Source organism: Schistocerca cancellata, chromosome 2 (genome assembly GCF_023864275.1).
Source record: "Schistocerca cancellata isolate TAMUIC-IGC-003103 chromosome 2, iqSchCanc2.1, whole genome shotgun sequence".
Lineage (NCBI taxonomy): Eukaryota > Metazoa > Arthropoda > Insecta > Orthoptera > Acrididae > Schistocerca > Schistocerca cancellata.
Window position 1 is genome coordinate 518,291,717 of NC_064627.1, and position 20,478 is coordinate 518,312,194.

General features: G+C 38.0%; 1 protein-coding gene across 2 annotated transcripts in view; it reads left to right on the forward strand.

Moving 5' to 3' along the window:
• Nucleotides 1-20,478, forward strand: part of LOC126162069 (nucleoprotein TPR-like) — a 280,494-nt gene that overhangs the window by 212,918 nt on the left and 47,098 nt on the right. For both annotated transcript variants that reach the window (XM_049918330.1, XM_049918331.1), the window contains exons 28-32: nt 3,287-3,463; nt 9,343-9,435; nt 9,582-9,672; nt 15,842-16,222; nt 17,038-17,151. In XM_049918330.1, the coding sequence (XP_049774287.1) occupies nt 3,287-3,463; nt 9,343-9,435; nt 9,582-9,672; nt 15,842-16,222; nt 17,038-17,151 (856 nt within the window). The remainder of the gene's footprint in view (nt 1-3,286; nt 3,464-9,342; nt 9,436-9,581; nt 9,673-15,841; nt 16,223-17,037; nt 17,152-20,478) is intronic.

The following is a 20,478-nucleotide window of genomic DNA, read 5'->3' on the forward strand; positions in this document are numbered from 1 at the left end:
GTGGGAGAGACAGGGTTCAGTGTTGGAATTAGGTTGGTTTTGGTGGTAGAGATTGGTGGCAGAGAAGTGCTTCCATTGCAGGGATGTGGCAAGTTGAAGAGGTCAGTTAGGCAGGTATTAGGGGCTATGAGAAGTGGATGATGAGGAACTCCGTGGTTAGCATAAGAGTTGGATATTGGTGCCGTGAGGCAGCATTAGGATGTTAGGAGGTTGGATAACTTATGGAGGTGACACCTGGAATTGCTCCTCCAGGTGCTGGAAAGCAAGGGTCTCAATTTCAGAGATGTGATGTAAGGAGCAGGGACTGCGTAGTAGTAGTAGTAGTAGTAGTAGTAGTAGTAGTAGTAATATCTTGCAGAGGTGATTCTGGGATGCCTATGCCATGGAGATGTGTTTCTGCAGTACCAGGTTTGTGAGGACCAGGGACTGGCAGAATATGAAAAGGTGAAGACCATTGTGAAAGGAGGGGACGGGATCTAGAGAAAGGAATTTTTATGGTTAGACCATTCAGGAAATTCCATGGTTTAGGCAACATTTGAGAAATAGGATGTGGGTCTTGGTTTTAGCCAGGGAAAGGGATACATTTCTGAACTGGTGCAGAAATATGGAGCAGGGTCCATTGCGACAGGAGTGCTGTAGAGGAAATGGGAATGACACAGAAATGGGCAAAATAGGTGTTGGTGGTTGTCAGAGGAGCTGGATAAGAGAAAAGATGCATAAAAGACATGCAAAGACACATGAAATCGAATGAAATCAGGTAAAAATAGGCATGAATACCATAAAAACGTACAGAAATATGGGAGAAAAGGAATGGATGAGGTGCGATACGGGAAGAGAGGGGTGGGTTAGATCGAGGATCACAAGTTCATGTGGCACGAGCAGGTGTGGAAAATAACACTCTAAAATACGTCAGGATGAGGAATGAAGTGGGATCAATAGGAATAAATACTTCTTTTCATTTTCAACATTTTGTTGACTGGGAACTGGGAACATTTTTAAATTCCCCAAAACATTTATTAATGATTTTGTCGACAGGTGCAGCAGTTGCATTAGACTACTCGTTCTGAACTTTACAGGTTCATTTTCAAGCTTGGCCTAATGAGGCTGTGTTGACTGTCGCTGATCCTAATAATAAACATAAAAGTGGCAACTGTTTGACTTTGGCTTGGTAAGAGGCACGTGTATTTTGTGGTATTCATTTTGTGAACATTTATAAAGAATGTGTTGCCACTTTGATATTTAATACTATGATCAGGCACTGCAGCCTCAGTAGGCCACACTTGAAAATGAACCTGCAAGGTTTGAAATTAGTCGCTTTATATAAATACAGAATTGTTAAGAAACCCTTTAAGGAATAAATATAACCATTGAAGGAAAGAAACTGTGGGATCAGATGCTGCATCAACAATCCGTGCAGTGATGAAGCCTGTGTTGTGCGCGAACAATTGTTGATACAGTGTGGCTTGGAAGTAGATGCGTGTTGGAAGACAGTGAGTAAACACAGGAAAGAAGAAAAAAAAAAAAAAAAACGGACAATATGAGAGAAGGAAAGTAGCTACCCGCCATATAGCGGAAATGCTGAGCCGTGGTAGGCACAATAAAGAGACTCACACAATCATAGCCATTAAGGCCTTTGTCAGCAGTACACACACACACACACACACACACACACACACACACTCACTCATGCAATCGCAACTTGCACACACATCTGCAGTCTCAGAGAGCTGAAACTACACTGCCAAAAGAATGGACAATGAGAAGAGTAATGCTACAGGGAAGAGTAACAAAGGAAAACATCACAGGATTTAGGATGGAAGAAAAACCCTTTGGCAAAATAGGACAATGGAAACTCCACACAGGAATGGTGTGTGTTTCTCCTTTGCTGACGAAGGCTGTGGCCGAAAGCTTAGTGCAAGTGTCTTTTACTTGTGCTTGTCTGCAACTTAACAGATCTTTTTTACGGTAAGAGGCAATCTGTCTTTTCCTATATTGTTGTATTTACACACTTTTGCACTCTAAAAATTTTGTTCTGTTTGATGAGTTACCCCAGAAGAATGAAAATAAGTAAAATATGCAAGCTTTTTTATGTTTATATTTTTCTACACCTGGTATCACTTACGTTGGAAACACAGACTTGTTTAGGCCCTTCATCAATTCTGTGGTATGCCCTTCCCAACTGAATTTACGTTGTAGTATCGAGTTGTATTCCCAGAAAATTGACACTGCCAACCTCTTCTATCTGCGTGTCTTCAGATGATATACACCTGCTGGAAGGAAATCTCTTTCAGGTTCTAAACTGCATACATGGGTCTTTTCAAAGTTTAATGACAGTGGATTAGCTCTGAACCAGTTATTAGTGCCAGGGAAAATTCGATTAGCAGCCATATCTATATGTGACTTGCTATTTATTGGAATGTTTATACCATTTGCAAACAAAACAAACTTAGCATCTGGCAGTGTAACAGATGAGAGGTCATTAATGTACACAAGAAAAAGCAACGGACCCAAGATGGACTCTTGAAGAGCACCATGTTTAATAATTTTCAACCAGATGATGATTGGTTGCTTATTCCACAGGTATTTCGCAACGACACCCTGTGTTTCCTGTTAAATAAGACTTGAACCATTTTGCAGCCCTGCCAGTGACACCATAGTATTCTAATTTACTTAAGAGAATGCTGTGATTCACACAGTCAAAGACTTTTGACAGGCAATAGAAAATACCAGTAGTGTGGCAGACATGTTCAAATACTTGAATAAAATTATGTGTGAACCAAGATTAGTCAGGAACCGCCAACAACTGTATTGGAATATGGCAGGGCTTACCTCAGATCTATTACTAAATAGGTACTAAAAAGTTTTTGGTGAGATGCAAACGAAGAAGAAGAAGAAGAAGAAGAAGAAGTAGAAGGAGGAGTAACCACTCGCCTTACAGCTGAGAAATTGCCACAGTTAAGCTTTTGGACATAGAATAATCATAATTGTCATAAAAAATAATTAACTAAAATGCTTTGTCCCTTTTCATCTATGTCATTACTAGAACTGGATGAGAAAGCTAGAAATCAGTCAGTTTGGGAACATATTCAAAGATGTGGAATACAGTTTCTATTCTCATTTGAATTCCAAATATATCATTTTATTACCAGGATGTGATTTATCTTAGCTGCCATCTTTTACATCCTCTTTTTATTCTTGCAGTGACTCATTTGTATGACTTTACTGTTGTTCTAAATTTTCTTGGTGTTTCATTTTTGTTATAGTAGTTTTCTTTAATTTTCTCCAGGCAAAACGTACAAGGACTGTTGACTCAGCCTCCCAGGACATGTTCCAACAAGTGACATCTGATTCTGGTCTTGAGGTAGAGTACCAGGTTCCCACATCTTCACAGCATGACCATGAAGATGACACTGCAATTTCAGGGGGAGATGTAGAAGATGAAGAAGGAATGGCTGATGAAGGGGTTAGTTTTGTATTCACTTTCAGTCAAGTAATAGTAATAGCAGTTCTTAATTAGGAGAATGGGATTTAACTTGATCTGATGGCGCAATTTTTTCATGAGACTACTTTGATAACTGGTGAAGCTCTTCTGATGTAAGTTATTTCAGGGTTTATTGGTCATATCAGATTAATAGTTCAATTTTTTTACTGGATGCTAGCACTGTCTTTGTGTGTAACACTGTAACAGACTCAACAATTTCTTAGCTGTTATTTGCCTAACAATGTAAGCCTTGTACAAAGTAATGAATTGTGTTGGTGAAGATGTTGCACTGCCAATATGATCATACCATATATAGTACTCCTCTCAGTTGTAATATTTACTCGAGAATGGATTCTGTTGCACGATAAAACACTCTTGTAAGTTTGTTTGACATTTGGAGGTAAGAACTATTTGTTCACAATGAGGCATGATGTTGTGTACTCCTAACTTGTAAATTCATTGCTCAGTGCTAATGACATTATTTAAGCATAATATAAGGTCCATTACATGATGAACTCAGCCATTGACTTCCCATATTGTATGGAGCCTTCAGTTCCATGAACATACCTTTACTTTAATTGAAGTAAATGCCATAAGAAAATAAATGTGTGGCTTGTGTCCTGCACAGCTCCCAGTACAAAGGGTTGCATCAAGACAGTACGGAGCTTTTGTGAGCAAGGTGTTAACAGCATCTTGTGAAATCTTACTGACACACATGTGCACATTGGAAGTTTGGGGTGTGAATATCATTTATATGAATTCTCCAATCAGTGCTAATAACACCTATATTGAGCACTTTATGCAAACAAACGAAGCATAACTGGGAAGATTTGTTAGTGATTCAGTCAAATCTACAAATGACTTATTGACATGTGAAAATTGAGCATGTCTTTGTAGCTTTACAGGTGCTGCAAGTTTCGGTCCTTCATTCTGAGTTAGCAAACACAGAGGTATGAGAGTTGCCTTTTAAGTCTTTACAGAATCCGTGAAAGAATATGATTTTTTAGTATACATCATTTTATTGTTTTTCGGAATTATTTTGTTTACAAATATAAATTTATACACTTCAGTTTTAGAACAAATCCTGGAAATTTTTTCCACTCTGATGTTGGTACATGAAAACATTGTTATGGAAGGATTCAACTTGAGATGATGAAAATTGCTCTCTACACATTTTTTGTTTGATGTAAATAACAAAAAAGTTTTTAGGGAATAAATCATATGAATTTGGGCACTGAGGCATTAATTAGATACTTTTCTTTATCAAATAATCAGTTGTATGACATGCTGTGTTATACCCGACAGTCTCATAATGATAGATAAATGAAGCAAAGGAAATGACTGGTGGTGGTACAGGGTAGCTTCCACCATGTGCCATACAATGGCTTGCAGTGTGTAGATGTAGATATAGAAAGTTTTCAGTTGTTTTTTCTTATCTCAATGATGGATTGCAGAAGCAATATAGTTGTATACCATTTGGCATTAATGGTATGTTGTCATTTTTAATGCTCTTAGGTAGTTGTTGCTACACATACAATGCAACCAAGACAGCGATCCACCATTTTCTCAGAAGTGTGTTATGAATAAGCCACCTACAGTTAGTTCCCAATTTGGATTAATGCGATACCTCGGCAATGGTTGATTTGTGGATCCATGTTTGTTGGAGGTTTTTAGCTGCTTTTGGCATGTACTTTCCATGTGTGAATTATTGACCATCACTTCTGAAATGGTGTGTGTGCATGCGTGCATACGTACATGCGTGAAATTGTTGCTTGTAGAAACTCACATGTGATTTTTGCCTAAATTATTTGCTAAATTTGTACATTTTTAATTAAATCAGTTTTTAATTTAATTGTAATAATTCTTTGAACAACTTGTAATGATATAGTGCAGCTTTTACTCTAAATTATCATTTGTAGTTGTAATTTTTTTATGTTGTTAAAATCAAATGAACAGTTCACTAAAATAAGCTGGTACAATTTCAAAAGCTAATTAGCAGTTTTCCCTGTTGTTTGAAACTTTGCATTCATTTACACTTCACAAAGATATACTGTCAACAGATCCATACAGAAGTGATTCTGTGGCTGACTTAGTGTTATTGTAATAAAACTGAAGCTGGAATGGCGTGTGCACATGGCCAGGTGTTGAGGTGATGCACAGTAGCACAAGATAGTATGTAATTCTTCATAACAATTCTTCATAATAATAATAAACTGCTTGCTATGAGCTTGACCTCACAACTGTTCACATTCGATTCGTTTGACCAGTTGCCAGCGGGCTCATGCGCATGCGCAGCTGACTCTCGTATGAGCAGTACCTTCTCCCGCTTCCCACTACATGAAGTGTGGCTGTTAGCTGTATCGGCAGCAGCAGCAAGCAGCCAGATGCAAACGAGAAAAAATTTTCTCGCGCGCCCTAGCTGCCAGATTTGCACATGTGCAGAGTTGTCTGAGTTGTGGGGAGGCAGTTAGTCTCCACGTGACCTGTGTTTGCGTTAAGTGATTTCGCTGCTTCTCTTTGTTTATGGCTCCCGATAAAACGGATTTCTGAGGCCAGGAACTATCAAGTGAATTAAAATACATTCACATAATTTCTGAGACCAAAAGTATATTATTAGTTTCAGTTTTCTGATTTTATTGAATTTCTAAGTTATTAGCAGTTATTAGCATTAATCGCCTTGCAGAACAGTGAAGTTATTTTTGCAAGTTTGCTAAAGAAATTTGGCTTTATTAAGGCAATCATTTTATTTGAAACAAAGTGTTTCATTCTATAGTATTGGCTAGTTCCAACTGTTCGCTGAATTCAAAGTGCACGTTATCATTTTCTGCCACGTATGGCATTATGCCATAATAAAGAACAAAAAATGAGATCTTATTGTACTGGTACTCCAAGAAAATTTACGTCCAAAAAACCACACTGAAAAGCTAATATCAGATGGGACCTACTTCATTGTGAATCGGGGAAAAAACCAATGTGTACTTCAAGCTGATTATACATTTTAGTATGGTTTACGTAATTCTGATGCTCTTGGGAGTATCCTCCGATGCCCTGTTTCTTTTATGGTGTAATGTAAGCTCTCTTAGTGCTTTATACATAGGAACATGCGGACTTCCTACACCACTGCAGCTGCGCACGCGGAATAATGCTTGTTTTCTGACAATTTCTGGCAAGGGCTAAATCAAACCTATTTCTAACAGTCTCCGGATAGTATTGCGAATGGTGGTTCGAAAAGCGTTATTTTCATAATAAATTTCTTTTTTCGCAAGATGAATTATGTTACGTGTGAGAAAGTAGGATGAATTTCTAAATCACAGAGCATTTAAAACTGAACACTGTGAGGACCAGCCACTTAAAAGAATTTTGGAATCCTGAAGACCAGACATTTAAGTCATAATTTTAAATTACTGGCACATTTGTGTTATGTATCTTAAAGTATTACACACGCAAAAAAAGATCAATATTACATGTGAAGGCTTAGCTTCTCTTGTAGCTTGTTAATCTTAGAGACCAATATTATATGTGGACGCTTAGCATTTCTTTTAGCTATACTATGTATATTAATGTAAACCATTAAATTTTCTTCTTTATGTGTTCGCGCTACATAACCAGTATCCTTGCTATTGGCTGACTATAACACGTGTTCTATGTTCTGAATATCTGCTGTCATTGGCTGTCAAGATCACATGGCATGAGATATGATTGTATTAGAAAAGGATGTCGTAATCTCAGTTTCAGCGCTCCAGAAACTAATGCGCTGTGTTTGGTGTAATTCAAATTTATACTATCGTAATACGAAAATATGCACCGTATATGTTGCTGCAAATCAAAGGTCTTTCCAAAACTTCTCTCCTTTTTTTTAATTAAAAGTCTTTCTATAATTTCTCTCCCCCGTCTTTTCTTTTTTTCCCAGGAGGTTCTACGCGAGTGTATAGAACATTAACCATTCAAAGGATTGATAAGTTTTACAGTTCTGAGGGAAAATTTATGGAAAACTGACTGTCACTTAGCATGGAAAAAGTGTATTTTCGCATGGGAAAAAGCATATTTTTTAATCGTGATATCCAGGAATTTTTACCTTGTCTCTGTACTCTACCTGAATTTAGAAAAAAAATTATTGTATTAATGTGATTTGATTGTTTTGTGCAACCATATTTTATACTTTGATATTCAATAGTAACAGTAAAAGCATTACAATAGAGGTTTGATATAGTGACACAGAACAGGGCAGTAATACAATATAGTTACAGAGACAGGTGACTGTCTGTATGAAAGAGCTGCATTTTTTGTAAGATATTTGTATGGAGTACATATTTACCACTGTATCACCTTGTGCTCTTACAGACATCATCCATTTGTTTAAGAACATCATATAATTTCACTGTCTGCATCCAACTCGAAAGTGATTACTTTTTTCCTACACAAATCTTCCTTCTTTAATGTCATACCAGTTCCAGGTGTCATGAAGAATAGGTTTATGTGATATAGTTTCTTCAAAAAGGATGTATTAAAGTTAATTATCAATCCTTGTTCTATTGGTGATAGTGTTTCATTTACACTGGCCTCAGTGTAAAAAGGATGCTGCTCTAACATACCTTCTTCTCATGTAATATCTATCATGATCTCATTAAATAAACCAGTAAAAAATTTTTTGTTCAAGAGATTTGTATAATTGTAATTAAGTGTCATACAGATGATTGTCACATTTAGTTAAATGTTTGTGTCATTGTGTCTAGTGACTTATCTCTCTCGAAAAGTATTGCTGGTGTGCTGCGGTGTTAGAAGAGTGAACTTTCTTCCCATAGCTACTTGTAATCCCCTCCTCTTTCAGCACTTCAAGTTGCTAACACACAGTCCAGTGTTGTAATCCCTTCAGATCCACACCCTGCCCCTAATTCCACTCAAACACATTGCCACTGCCAGCTACTATTCACTGTGCAGTTGGCATGAATTTAGCTTCCACATTTGTTATCCTTTCATGTCTGCTTTTGATATCAATTTCATTTAATCATTTGTTTATCGTATTCTGTAACCCCTGACATGATCAAGACGTTTCAAAGGTTTGAGAAGAGTCAAGATGTGCATTAAGGTCAAGAAATGGCTGTCATTAATATACTGTTTTTCTACTTTGAAAGGCTATTAATGAAGAAAATAAAATTAAAAATATCTTTATTTGCTAAAATGTACTTCTTTTCCAGTTTATATATAAAGTGACCATTGTTTTCATGAGTTATCAAGGGAAGAATTTTGTTCGGCCATTTTCTGTCAGTCTGTATGGTTATATAATTGTATAGCACATTCTTAATGGTTGTCAAGAAATCAGCAGTTCCTTTCTTTTATCATATACAGCATTCATTCTACATCCACATTTCATTATAACCAACAGATTTCTTTCAATTGGGAAATTTTATTTTTGCTTATCATAGTTGCACAGTTTGTCTCATTGTCATATATTAGAACTGACTGGAACAGATCAAAATGAAAGACCAATTTCTTCATATGGTAAGTCATACAACTCATCCCATTAAACTGTAAAATGTAATTTTTGTTTCACTAACATGCTTCTGCCACACATCTAACTAAATGTGTGCTAAAATATCAACAGAAGTCAAACAATACTATCAAAGACAGCCACTCACTCACAGGTGATGGATGTGTGGCACATAAACATGCAACAGTTCAGAGACTTGTCTAGCTTTTGACTTTATAACATCAGTATTAGAATTGAGCAGCCTATTGAGTCAACTCAACTTCATTGTTATATTAAAAAAGGGTGGATAAACTGGCAACATAAATACATGTATGACATAGCGAAAAACCTACATACTGTTTGCATAAATCTTATAGGGTCTGTTTTTATGCAGGAAATAGAGGAACCAGATGATGGTCCTGAATTTGATGAGGAAGCTGACAATGGTGTCGGCTTCATTATGGAGGGCTATGAAAGAGATGATCCGGTAAGAATATGAAAGGTGCTCAACACACTATTTGTCTGATAGCTCGTGATCGTGCATCTTTTTCTTAATTTGTTATTTCAATATCAGTAAAGGTAAGTGAGACTAACAAAGCTACAAATATAGTTTTTAATTTTTCTTGTTTGCAGGAGCTTTCTGGCTATGATGATGGTAACGAAGGTCCTGATATAGATGCTGAGAATCAACAGGATGAGGATAACAATGAAGTAGATGTTATGGGTATGTTCCATTTCATGACTTGAATACACTATGTAACATAAATCTACATCTGCATCTACGTACATACTCTGCAAGTCACCATATGTTGGGTGCAGAGGGCACCGTGTAACCCTACTAGTCATTTTCTTTTCTGTTCCACTTGAATACAGAGTGAGGAAAAACAGCCTTCCAAATGCCTGTGTACGAGCTCTAATTTCTCTAATCTTCATGCTTCTTCCTCAAAATGTACGGAGGCGGGAGTAGAATCTTTCTACAGTCAACTTCAAGTGCCATTTCTCTAAATTTTCTCATTAGTGCTCAATGAAAAGAATGTCCCCTTCCCTCCAGGGATTCCCATTTTAGTTTTCAAAGCATCTCCGTAATGCTTGCATGTTGTTTCAATTTACCGGAAACAAATGTGGCACCTCTTAATTGTGTCAATGTCTTTCTTTGATCTTACTAGGTGCGCATCCCAAACACAAGTGTATGGGTTACTGTGCAGTCTCCCTTACAGGTGAACTACACTTTCCTAAAAATCTCTGAATAAACCGAAGTTGACTATTCGCCTTCCCTACTACAGTCCTTGTATGCTCATTGCACTTCATATCTCTTTGCAGTGTTATGCCTAGTTATTTAATTGATACGATGGTGTGGAGTAGCAGACTACTAATGCCGTATTCAAATATTACAGGATTGTTTTTCATACTGATCAGCATTAACTTACATTTTTCTACGTGTAGAGCAGACTGCTTGCCATTCATCACACCAACTAGAAATTTTGTGTAGGTCACCTTGTATCATCCTACAGTCACTCAACGACTACACTTTCGTGCAACCACAGCATCATCAGCAAACAGTTCCAGATTGCTGCTCACCCTGTCGACCATATCATTATACGAGGGTTGGAACTTAATTAGTGGCAACTATTTATTCACAACCGATACAAAAGAGTTACATGCGTGCGCCTGTTACTGTCCTTCAAAGTAGTCACCAGCGTTGTGTAGAACCTGTTGCCAGCGATGTGGAAGGTGTAGTGTACCGTTAGCAGAGCCTGTTCTGTTGATTGTGTGAATGGAGCATTCTAAAGTTATGGTGATTCTCGTGTATGACTGTGACAGTATTATCCTAACGCATTACTTTCCTTGACGGCAGACCCTCAATGCACAATGTTAACTGTTCGCTTTTGGAGCATCACCCGCAACCAGCTTTGCGAAAGAAGCGATGACTCTTTCTGCGCAACCCACCCATCATTTTGCATGACAATGCACGGGTGCATACAATGCAAACTGTGGCTGCTCTGTTCGGTTGATGGAACTGGGAAGTACTGTACAACCCACCATACTTCCCGGACTTAAGTCCTTGCGACTTTGATTTGATTCTGAAGGTGAAAGAACCACTTCGTGTCATTCACTTCAGAACTGTTCTGGTGATTTGACAGGCAGTAGACCGTTCCATTCCCACCATCAACAGAACAGGCTCTGCTAATGGTATACTATGACTTCCACATTGCTGGCAACGGTTTCTACAGAATGCTAGTGACTACTTTCAAGGACGGTAACAGGCGCAAACATGTAATTCTTTTGTATTGGTTGTGAATAATTAGTTGTCACTATTTAAGTTCCAACCCTTATATATGTAGAAACTAATAGCGGTGCTATCTCATATCCCTGGGGCACTCCAGGAACACTTGCAATTGAGGACAACATACTGGATTCTGTTACTTAAAAAGTGTTACGAGGTATTCACATATCTGGATACCTTTTCTGTATGCTTGTACCCTTATCAGTCTGTAGCAGGGGCACTGTGTCAAATGCTTTTCGGAAATTTAGGAAAATGGAATCTGCTCCCTCCTTTTTCTTATTTTTTAATATAAAAAACCCACTATTCTCTACATAAACATCACACAATTTGTTTGAAGGCTGTGGTGATTCCACCTTTCGCAAGCTGTTCTGGGCATGGTAAGTTTGGGTCATTAATCAGGTAACAAAAGCTTTAGCCATTGTTTCAGCAAATGGGTCCATCAAATGCATCATAAATAAATAACTGCAGCGATCACATGTGCCCTCCCCTCCCCTCTACACCCCCCCCCCCCCCCCCCACACACACACACACACACTCACTCACACTTACCATCCTGACTGAGGAATAGGAGTGGTTTGGCTTTTGTGACTCTCTTGATAACTGGCTTATGCACATGCTTATATTATTTATGTAGTTAGGTAGTGTCTGGTGTCCAGTTAGATGTATCTGAAGTAGAAGTGAGAAAATCTGTCAAATAACTTGTAATTTAATAAATCTTTTGTAAGGTGATGGATAACCTTTTTATCTCACCTACCTTTATATCTTGGTATTTTGGTAGTAGCTGATTATTGTTTGAATATTGTACTAATAAATGAGCCGTTGCTGTCAGCATCTCCTTTTTCTCCTAACATAGATGGAACACTTGATGTACAAAAATACTTAGTTAAAGAAATTATCTTCATGGTTCTAAGCTTATAAAACTCAGTGCAGTAATGACATAAAGGGTGTCTTTGAGAGCTTTTTATGCTACTTCAGACTTCACTACACACTAAGATGAGGTACCTACTCTGTTACAAACATTGCCTGTGGCAAATGGAAACTGAAAGTAGTGTCAACTGTGAAGCTTTACGTGCCGTTGGTGTTTGGCTGAATTTTAGGCAAAACAATGCATGATCCCTAGCAATCCTGCTACAGTAGAATTACTCAGTGCCCAAATTAATCAGAGCACAGTCAGATTCCTCTCTTCTGCTGTAGTTCAGCAAGTAATGACTCTGTATGGAATTCCCAAACATGTGGGTTGTACCTACACTCATTCTAAAACAGTACTTCAACAAAAGGCAAGGCACATATTTGGAAGCATTGAAATGGGATAGCTGCTTAATCACAATATATAGTCACCTTCAATGTGTCACACACTTTACTTCAAAGCCCAGATGGATAATAGTGTATCTAGTAAAAGATGTTTGAATAGTCACTTTGCTAATGATTACAGAAAAAGTCAAGGTGTTGAGAGAAGCACTGTGATCTAAGGAACATTTTGTAGTACTTGCTAGAACCGTTAATGCATGTAGAAGGCACTCTGGAGATCTGAATGGGGGACTAATCTGGAATCTTTTGCTGATATAGAGATCATCATGACCTTTTTTTTTTTTTTTTTTTTTTTTTTTTTTTTTTTTTTTTTTTTTTTTTTCAATTACAGATCATATGACTTGTAGATATAGGTTTCCATTGCCTTATGCGTCCTCATGCCTTTAACCATTGCTGATTCTTCCACTTTATTGGACAGTTTTCCCACTCCAAAAGCATGACAATGCCTAAATCTCTATCTGCTCCTCCTCCCTTTTTGACAAGACCACTGGAACAATGAATGTGACTCTTGTTACTGGAAGTATTCTGCCACCATAGGTGATGATCTTTATTGAGAATGTAAGTGGTGGCTGGGACTGAATACAGGATGTAGTACGTTTTGATTGGTAGTTAGACTCTGCCCCTAGTCTATTATGATCCAAGAAGCACTACAAACAGAATCATTACATGAATCCATACAGAAGTATCAGCACTTAATTGAGTCACTTCCAGTTTATCTAGTTACAAGTCTTCGTTCTGCCATTTATTACCAAGTGAGGTGATACTGTGGTTGACACTATGGAGACCAAGCCAGAGCATAGCTTGAGCCACGTATTTTTGCTAACAAAAAACGCACCTGAGTATAATTCAGGCTGTGAGTTTTGATGCGCGAGCCCTATCACTCAAAAACTGGACTCATTTAGTATGAAAACAATGTAAGGACATCTCGTCATGTGTCTCTTGACAGGTGCTGTCTTCTGTTGTCAATTTTTAGAATTATTTCAAAAGAAACCTTAACAAACATAACTGCTGCTGTTGTGAACGACTGAGCCAGTGTGATTGCATTGATGTAATATCGTGCAAGTATCTGTTAGGGTTCGCAGTTTACTGTATTTCTGCCACAAATAAATCATGTTTGTTGAGTGAGCAAGAAATTTTGGAAATTCAAGAGGAAGAAATTGCTTAATAACCCACCTCACACTTTTCCTTCCTTTCCTCCTTCCTATTTTTTTATAATTATCATTTCTGTCAACATTACTTTAAAATTTAAACATTGAAAACTCCAGGTAGGATTATAAACGATGTAGGAAAATATATTTGCTGCTTACTATAAGGATAACATGCTAAGTTGCAGACAGGCACAATTATAAGGCACTTACACATAAGCTTTCAGTGACAGCCTTTGTCAGAAAAAGAGAAACACACACCATTCATTCAAACAAGTGAGCACACCTCTCGCAACCTGACTACTGGCTCCACCCAGCTTGGACCAGAATCATATAGTAATGTGTATGGTCCCTCAGCAGTGTAAATAGCATAAACGTCTAACTCAGTGCAACCAAAAAAGATACAGCCATTTATGTTACATATTTTTTTGCATGCAAAGTCACTTGAACACTGATTGGGTACTTCCCGTTGATCTAGAATGAAATATGGCAAGAAGCAAGGTTCCACAATACAAGTAAAGGAAGATACCTGAAAACTGTTAATTTTTAATTATATCACACAAAAAATTGTCATTTGTTATCCGTCTGTCTGTCTGTTCTAAAATTAAAACAATCTGGAAAATCCTGGAATTCCCAGGGATGGTACCTTAACAGATCAGTGTCAGGGGATTCTAGATTCTCGTAGTGAATGAACTGTCTGTATACATAAACTGGTACGGAACCCTCAGAGAGCGAGTCCTACTCGCATCTGATCAACTTTTTAGTATGTATCATTCACGAAGTTATGTCACTTACAATGTGCCAGTAACACTTTAAATGATGGCATAAATGGGCGGTCTTCTTCGCCCAATTTTCCTCTAAGTGGCCCATCTTCAAGGTGCTAAGGCACTGAATTTGGGAAGCAGGGCAGTTAGAATCTGCAGGCAAAAATTTTGATGTAGACTTTTTTGTGATTTCACTGTATCACTTTAGATATGTACTGTGTAATTGTTCTGCAAAAAAAGACCAGTATCAGTATGGTTTCCCATTTTTGTCCATGTGGAGCTTGTATTCAGTTGTAATGATATCAGACTCAAAATATCCTCATGCGAGATCATTATAAGTAAACTTTTAAAAGTTTCTGTATTTACTTACGTTACCTATAGTTGCACTCGGAAACAAAAATGTGTACTTCAAAGATAAAGCATTTTCAGTTCACTTTAAGTGCTTAACATGAAGAAAGACATGGTCTGAGTCACTTGGTATGTTTTAAGAGAATAACTGCTTCTGAACTTCGTTAAAGGTCATTGTTGGATCAATGCATCTAATTGCTCTGAGGCTCAGCTCGCCAGCAGAGTGACGACTGAAATAAACTGAATCTTTGCTCTGCTGATAAGGTACGCTTCACAGTAATTAGATTTGTGTATCTGAAGATGAGCTGCAACAAAGGTTGAAACAGGTTAACTTAATAAAAAATATTAAGTGACCCAAACAGTCTTCCATTAATGTAATTACTAATATCATGGTCCTTAAGACCTCATATCTTCAATTACTAAAGTGTTGTGCACATAAGAAATTAGGTGGTGGGGCGATATACAACAGCAAGGAGCACATTACCATATGATGCTCCACGTAGCAGTGTCATTTTGCTGTGTTTGCAGTGGGCAGTTCGGGATGTGTGTAGAATATTTAATGTTGTTTTTCGTATTATTTTAGATGTGATGAGGCAGTGTAATGGCCACTATGGGTGGCATGAAGCAAAAAAGACAAGTGTTAATTAACAAATTTAACAAATGACAGCGATAGTTTCCTGTACATTTTTGTAGAGAAAGTCAGAAGCACAGATAGTGGCCCAGGCGATTCGCGAGGAATGTAATGGCTGGAGTGTGGGACAGACACAGAGAGCACACTGGTGGTGCTGCAAAGTATTGTCCAACCCTCTCTGTGCAGAACACATCATCCACCCGGCTTCTTGTTTGCACACCATTACAAATTCTTAACATTAATGGAGTTCACATTATTTTGTCTACGTACAAGTTGCTGATTGAAGCTAATTTTCATTAAATTTACCTTCAAATACAATAAATTTTAATTATTATGTATGGTTTTCTATTCAAATATTTAGCGCAATTTTTTATTCATTGCAAAAGTGTAACAGTGTGTGCTTGGTGCTGCAGAGGATGGCAGTGAAGTTCCGAACCAGTCAGGCAGCAGTGACAGTAGAGGTGGTGTGGCAGCAGCAGATAGTAATGACACTTCTGGTGCTGGTGCTGACTCAGATATGAGGCAGCCTGCTGAAGCTACGAGCTCAGGTAGTAGCAGTGGTGCTGGTGGAGGCCGACCAGGGGTGCCACCTCTCCCTCGGGGTCAGCTGCCACTGCTTGGGTTTGAGGAAGTGGGAGATGATAGCATTGTCCCATCAACACCCACACTCTTTGTACCTCGACGGTCTGATGGCTTCAGTGAAGCTGTTAGTTCTCCCCAAGTGCCACAGCAGCAACGGTTCACATTCTCAGAAACTCATCCTCCTTCTACAAGTGCTTCACGTCCGAGTATGCGTATGTATTTTGACTTTAACTCAAAGAATTGCTTTACTCATAACAATAGAAAATAAATAAAGCTAAGAATCTTTTATTTGTCCCTGAGTTTTAAGTAAATAGTTCTGTTATTAGTTTTTCTATTTTTTATTTGCTAATATCAGTATCACTGCCATGCTCTAAGAGAGTAAAGTTTGATGGCTTGGTTCTTGAAACAGGAAAATACTGCCGTTGTTTATCTGAAAACCTAATCCAAAACCTTTGGTCATGTGACAGGCAGATGTATAAATAAAAGATTATTTAATACTCCACTTACAAGAACTTCCATTTTTGATGTTTCATATATTGAATAATTAGTGGCATCCTAAGATACTCTTCCTGCTCAAGTAATTCTCCATTTATTTGTGTTTCAACTATGTGCCTAAGGACTTCAGAGTCCATTAGAGTGTAGAGAATCTCCGAACTTGGATGAACTCCTATGTAGATAAACACATGTAGCTGTGTACTGATAGAAGTGTAAATTGTTGTTCTGCGTGTTTCATCATATATCTAATTGTATCATTGAGCAAGTGTTACAGGTGAGTACTACTGAACGTTTCATGGTTTTGGAACCTTCTTGTTGGACTGAAGCCATGTAAATATTTTGTTGTAAAGGATTGAGTAAATGTGTTTGCTTTTGCCTCTGACTGATAGAGGTATGAATTCTATTCTTTAAGGGAACCTCAAAGTTTGTAGTAATAATCCACAGATGCTAAAAATGTAGTTTGTGCATATTAGACACACTGAGTTGTCAAGATGAATGTGTGTTGTGCAGCTTTAGCTTTCTCTGTCTTCAGCAACTGGGCAGGTGGCTTCAGAGAGCATAGATGAAACCCGGATGGACATGACTCAACTTGATGAAGGCACCGGTCGCAGCGTTCCTACGACGCCACTCCAGGTGTCTCCACAAGGTTGGTTGCTTTCTATTTGTCAGCTTCGTATTTGTTTTTGTTGTGTGTATGAAGTGACTTGTCATACTTATGACATCAGTGTACCATTGTAGTCCAAGAACATAAACAAAAATAATGCTAAACGTCCCCAAGGTAGTTAGGGGTATGGTTCCTGGCAAGTTAGTGAAGTTGCTTCTGCATTTAAAAACAATACGCTACTTTCCTGCAATGAGTGTCATTAATGTAGAAATACTGCCATCCCTCATTAATGTAGAAATACTGCCGTCCCTCTCCACCCACCTCACACACTTATTCCTGCCTCCCCCCCCCCCCCCCCCCCCCTCTAACCCTCCCCAGGATTAATAACTCATTACGTGAACTGACTTGGAATCTTCTAAACATGCTGCTAGTTAGGACAAAATTCAGTGCACTAAAGAAACAAAGTGGCTACGAGAGTAGTAGAGTGTATGTGACCTGCACAAATGCATTGTTTAGAACAGAAAAACTCCTTCGCAGACATGATTAAAACTTAGATACCGATTTCAGAGAGGGAAGAATATTAATCTCATTAATTACAGAAAATAGCTTTTGTCATTGGAGCTATGGAATAGTAAAGGTGAATATAACAACAACAACAGTAATAATAATGATAATAATTATAATAATAATAATAAACTGCAGGAGGGTCCATCAATAAGTCCCATAACTACAGTGGAACTTCAATTTTACATTCTCCGTTTTTTATCCCTTGTGGAAAACCTGTAAAATCAATGCTAAAAATTTCCTGATTTTACATTTCTTCCCAGTAAGGTTTACCTTGACTGTAAGTTTTTACTTGATGTCTCCCTTGACTTTGTCCCGTTTTCTTCCTTTTGACATTTGATTTGACTGAACGAGTTGTAATTGGCACAAAGACAGGTGGTTGGCACTATGGGTGGTGGCAGAGTTAAGGGAATATTTTAGGCCATTGTGGAGAGGGGAGATGTGAGAGAGGAAATGCTAACATAATCCACAGTTGGTGTTGCCAACATAACTTGCGACATTTAGCTTCACCACACAGTTATGATACAACTACTGCTACGTTGCAGTGCTAATGGGAAAAAAAGACAGTTGACGCAAAGTGTTCCAGACCGAGTCAATACATGATGAAGGGGCCCAGCCACCACTTTTTTTTAAGCCTCTTATAACACAGGTTCATCTTTTTGCATGTATTTCCAGTGTATTGTATTCAGCAACAATATCAATCGTCAACCTTTCAAATCCAAACACTGAGTCTCGAAGAATATGCTTAGTCATAATGGAGGAAATGTCGTGCCTTTCTGGCTTATGAACACCTATGGGCTGGTGATTTGTTAAGTCATCCAATAGCCAGTGCAGCCACCACACCACACCACACTAACACATGTAAAATGAAGTCCCTAATGGATGTGTGAACAGGGGGAGGGTCACTTCACTGACAGGGGTGCAGATACGGGTGAAAGCATTTTGTGAAGTGCTGAAAATATACTTTTTATGCAGATTATGTGCTGTGACAGATGCCACACGGAAATAGAACAAGGGTTTTGTGATGGAACATTTTAAAGACTTTCATGTTCAAAACTGACATAATACAGTTGCAACAACTGCATACACTACTCACGTATATACTTTGCAACGTACACATGGCACACTGTAGATAGGAAAAATGGCAACAGTGATAGAGGGTGTGGAGTGAAACTGTAGCACCTGAACTTTCTTTCAATTTTGCATTGTACACAGTGTACAGAAATTCACTGAGCTGACTTCTAAATAAGCTTGTAACGTCAATTGGGGAAGTAAACTAATTTCTTTTGCATCTCTGTTTCTCTCATCAAGGCTAACATAACACTTTAACAATAGTGAGCATATGAAGTGTGCCTCATAAAAAAAGGGGGGGGGGGCAGCAGTGGTGACAAATTATGTCATTTAGCAGATGTCTGCATTTATGCTTATGGTTTAACTGCTTCGGTGCTGTGATGCTTTTGGTTTAATTCAACACATTCATCAGGTTTTGCAATTTTCTGGGTGAGAATAAGCAATGCTCTTTCAAAAATGCATGTTTTGAACATCTAATTTGTGGTCGTATCATGTCGGAAAACAGCTTGATTACCTTTACCAAGATGACATTTCAATTTTTTGGTGGGTTTGTACTTGCTATTACACGTCTGTGATTTTTTAAATAAGTTATGAATTCCTTACCACAAATTAATGTATAAAGATTGTATTTTAGATTTAATTTCCTTCATTCAGACAGATTTTGTACAAAGTATTAAAGAGGATTGCGACTTTAAATCATATATACCAATTATGTGCACTTTTGCTCATATTTTGGGGGCTTTGAACATTTTCCTTGATCTTGCATTTTCTCAATTTTGCGTTTTTAAGTCTGGACTACACGAAAATGTATAACAGGGGTTTTACTGTAGTCTCATTTACAAAAGGTAATAATGTTCTCATAGAAAGTTGGCTGTCGCCAGCAGTGAAATTTTAATTCTGATTGAAAAGTGTGTCTTGAAATAGGCTGGATGTTTGTGGTAGATATGTGTTTCTGACTGTAATTATACTACGTAAACGTATGATGAAATTTGTACAAATTCTGAATGCTGAATAATTTGGGTAAAGGTTGGAGCTAAAGTTGGATAAAACATGACAGTTCCGATGTTTTTATACAAATTTTCATGCGGTGATACATGCAATTCTACATTAAAGAGAGAGAGAGAGAGAGAGAGAGAGAGAGAGAGAGAGAGAGAGAGAGAGAGAGAGAGAAAGTATTAAAAAACTTGTTCCTCTTCAAGCAGCAGTCTGCTGTAAGTTGCTGAAGGAATGAAGCATTCAAAGTGCTGGAAAAGTGCCCAGGTCATTCCCATTTTCATGAAGAGTCGACCATTGTGCGCAGCTATGGACCTTGGTTCAGTTTAGTCTGATGTATAATTTCTGAGTACAATTAATGCTTCCAGTCACGCCTTTCTCGTCTGTAGAACTTGTGAAACCATTTCATTACGTTTGTCCCCGAGACCCGGAAGACAGTAGCTACCAGTGGCCAGGTTGATGCTGTGTTCCTCTCCTCCCAGAAGGCATTCAATACAGTTTCACACTGCTGCCTTGTAACAAAAAATGAGTGTACGGAATTGACTGAAGGTTTCCTAGCAAATAGAACATAGTATATTATTCTCAATGGATGGAAATTTTCAGATATAAATGTAGCTTTAAGTGTGTACTAAGGGACTGTTAGGGAACCATTATGTGCATAATGTAGATGAATGACCCAATTTAAAACACTGGAAAGTCTATGAGGCAGTTTGTGATTGATGCTTTTATATGTAAAGAAAT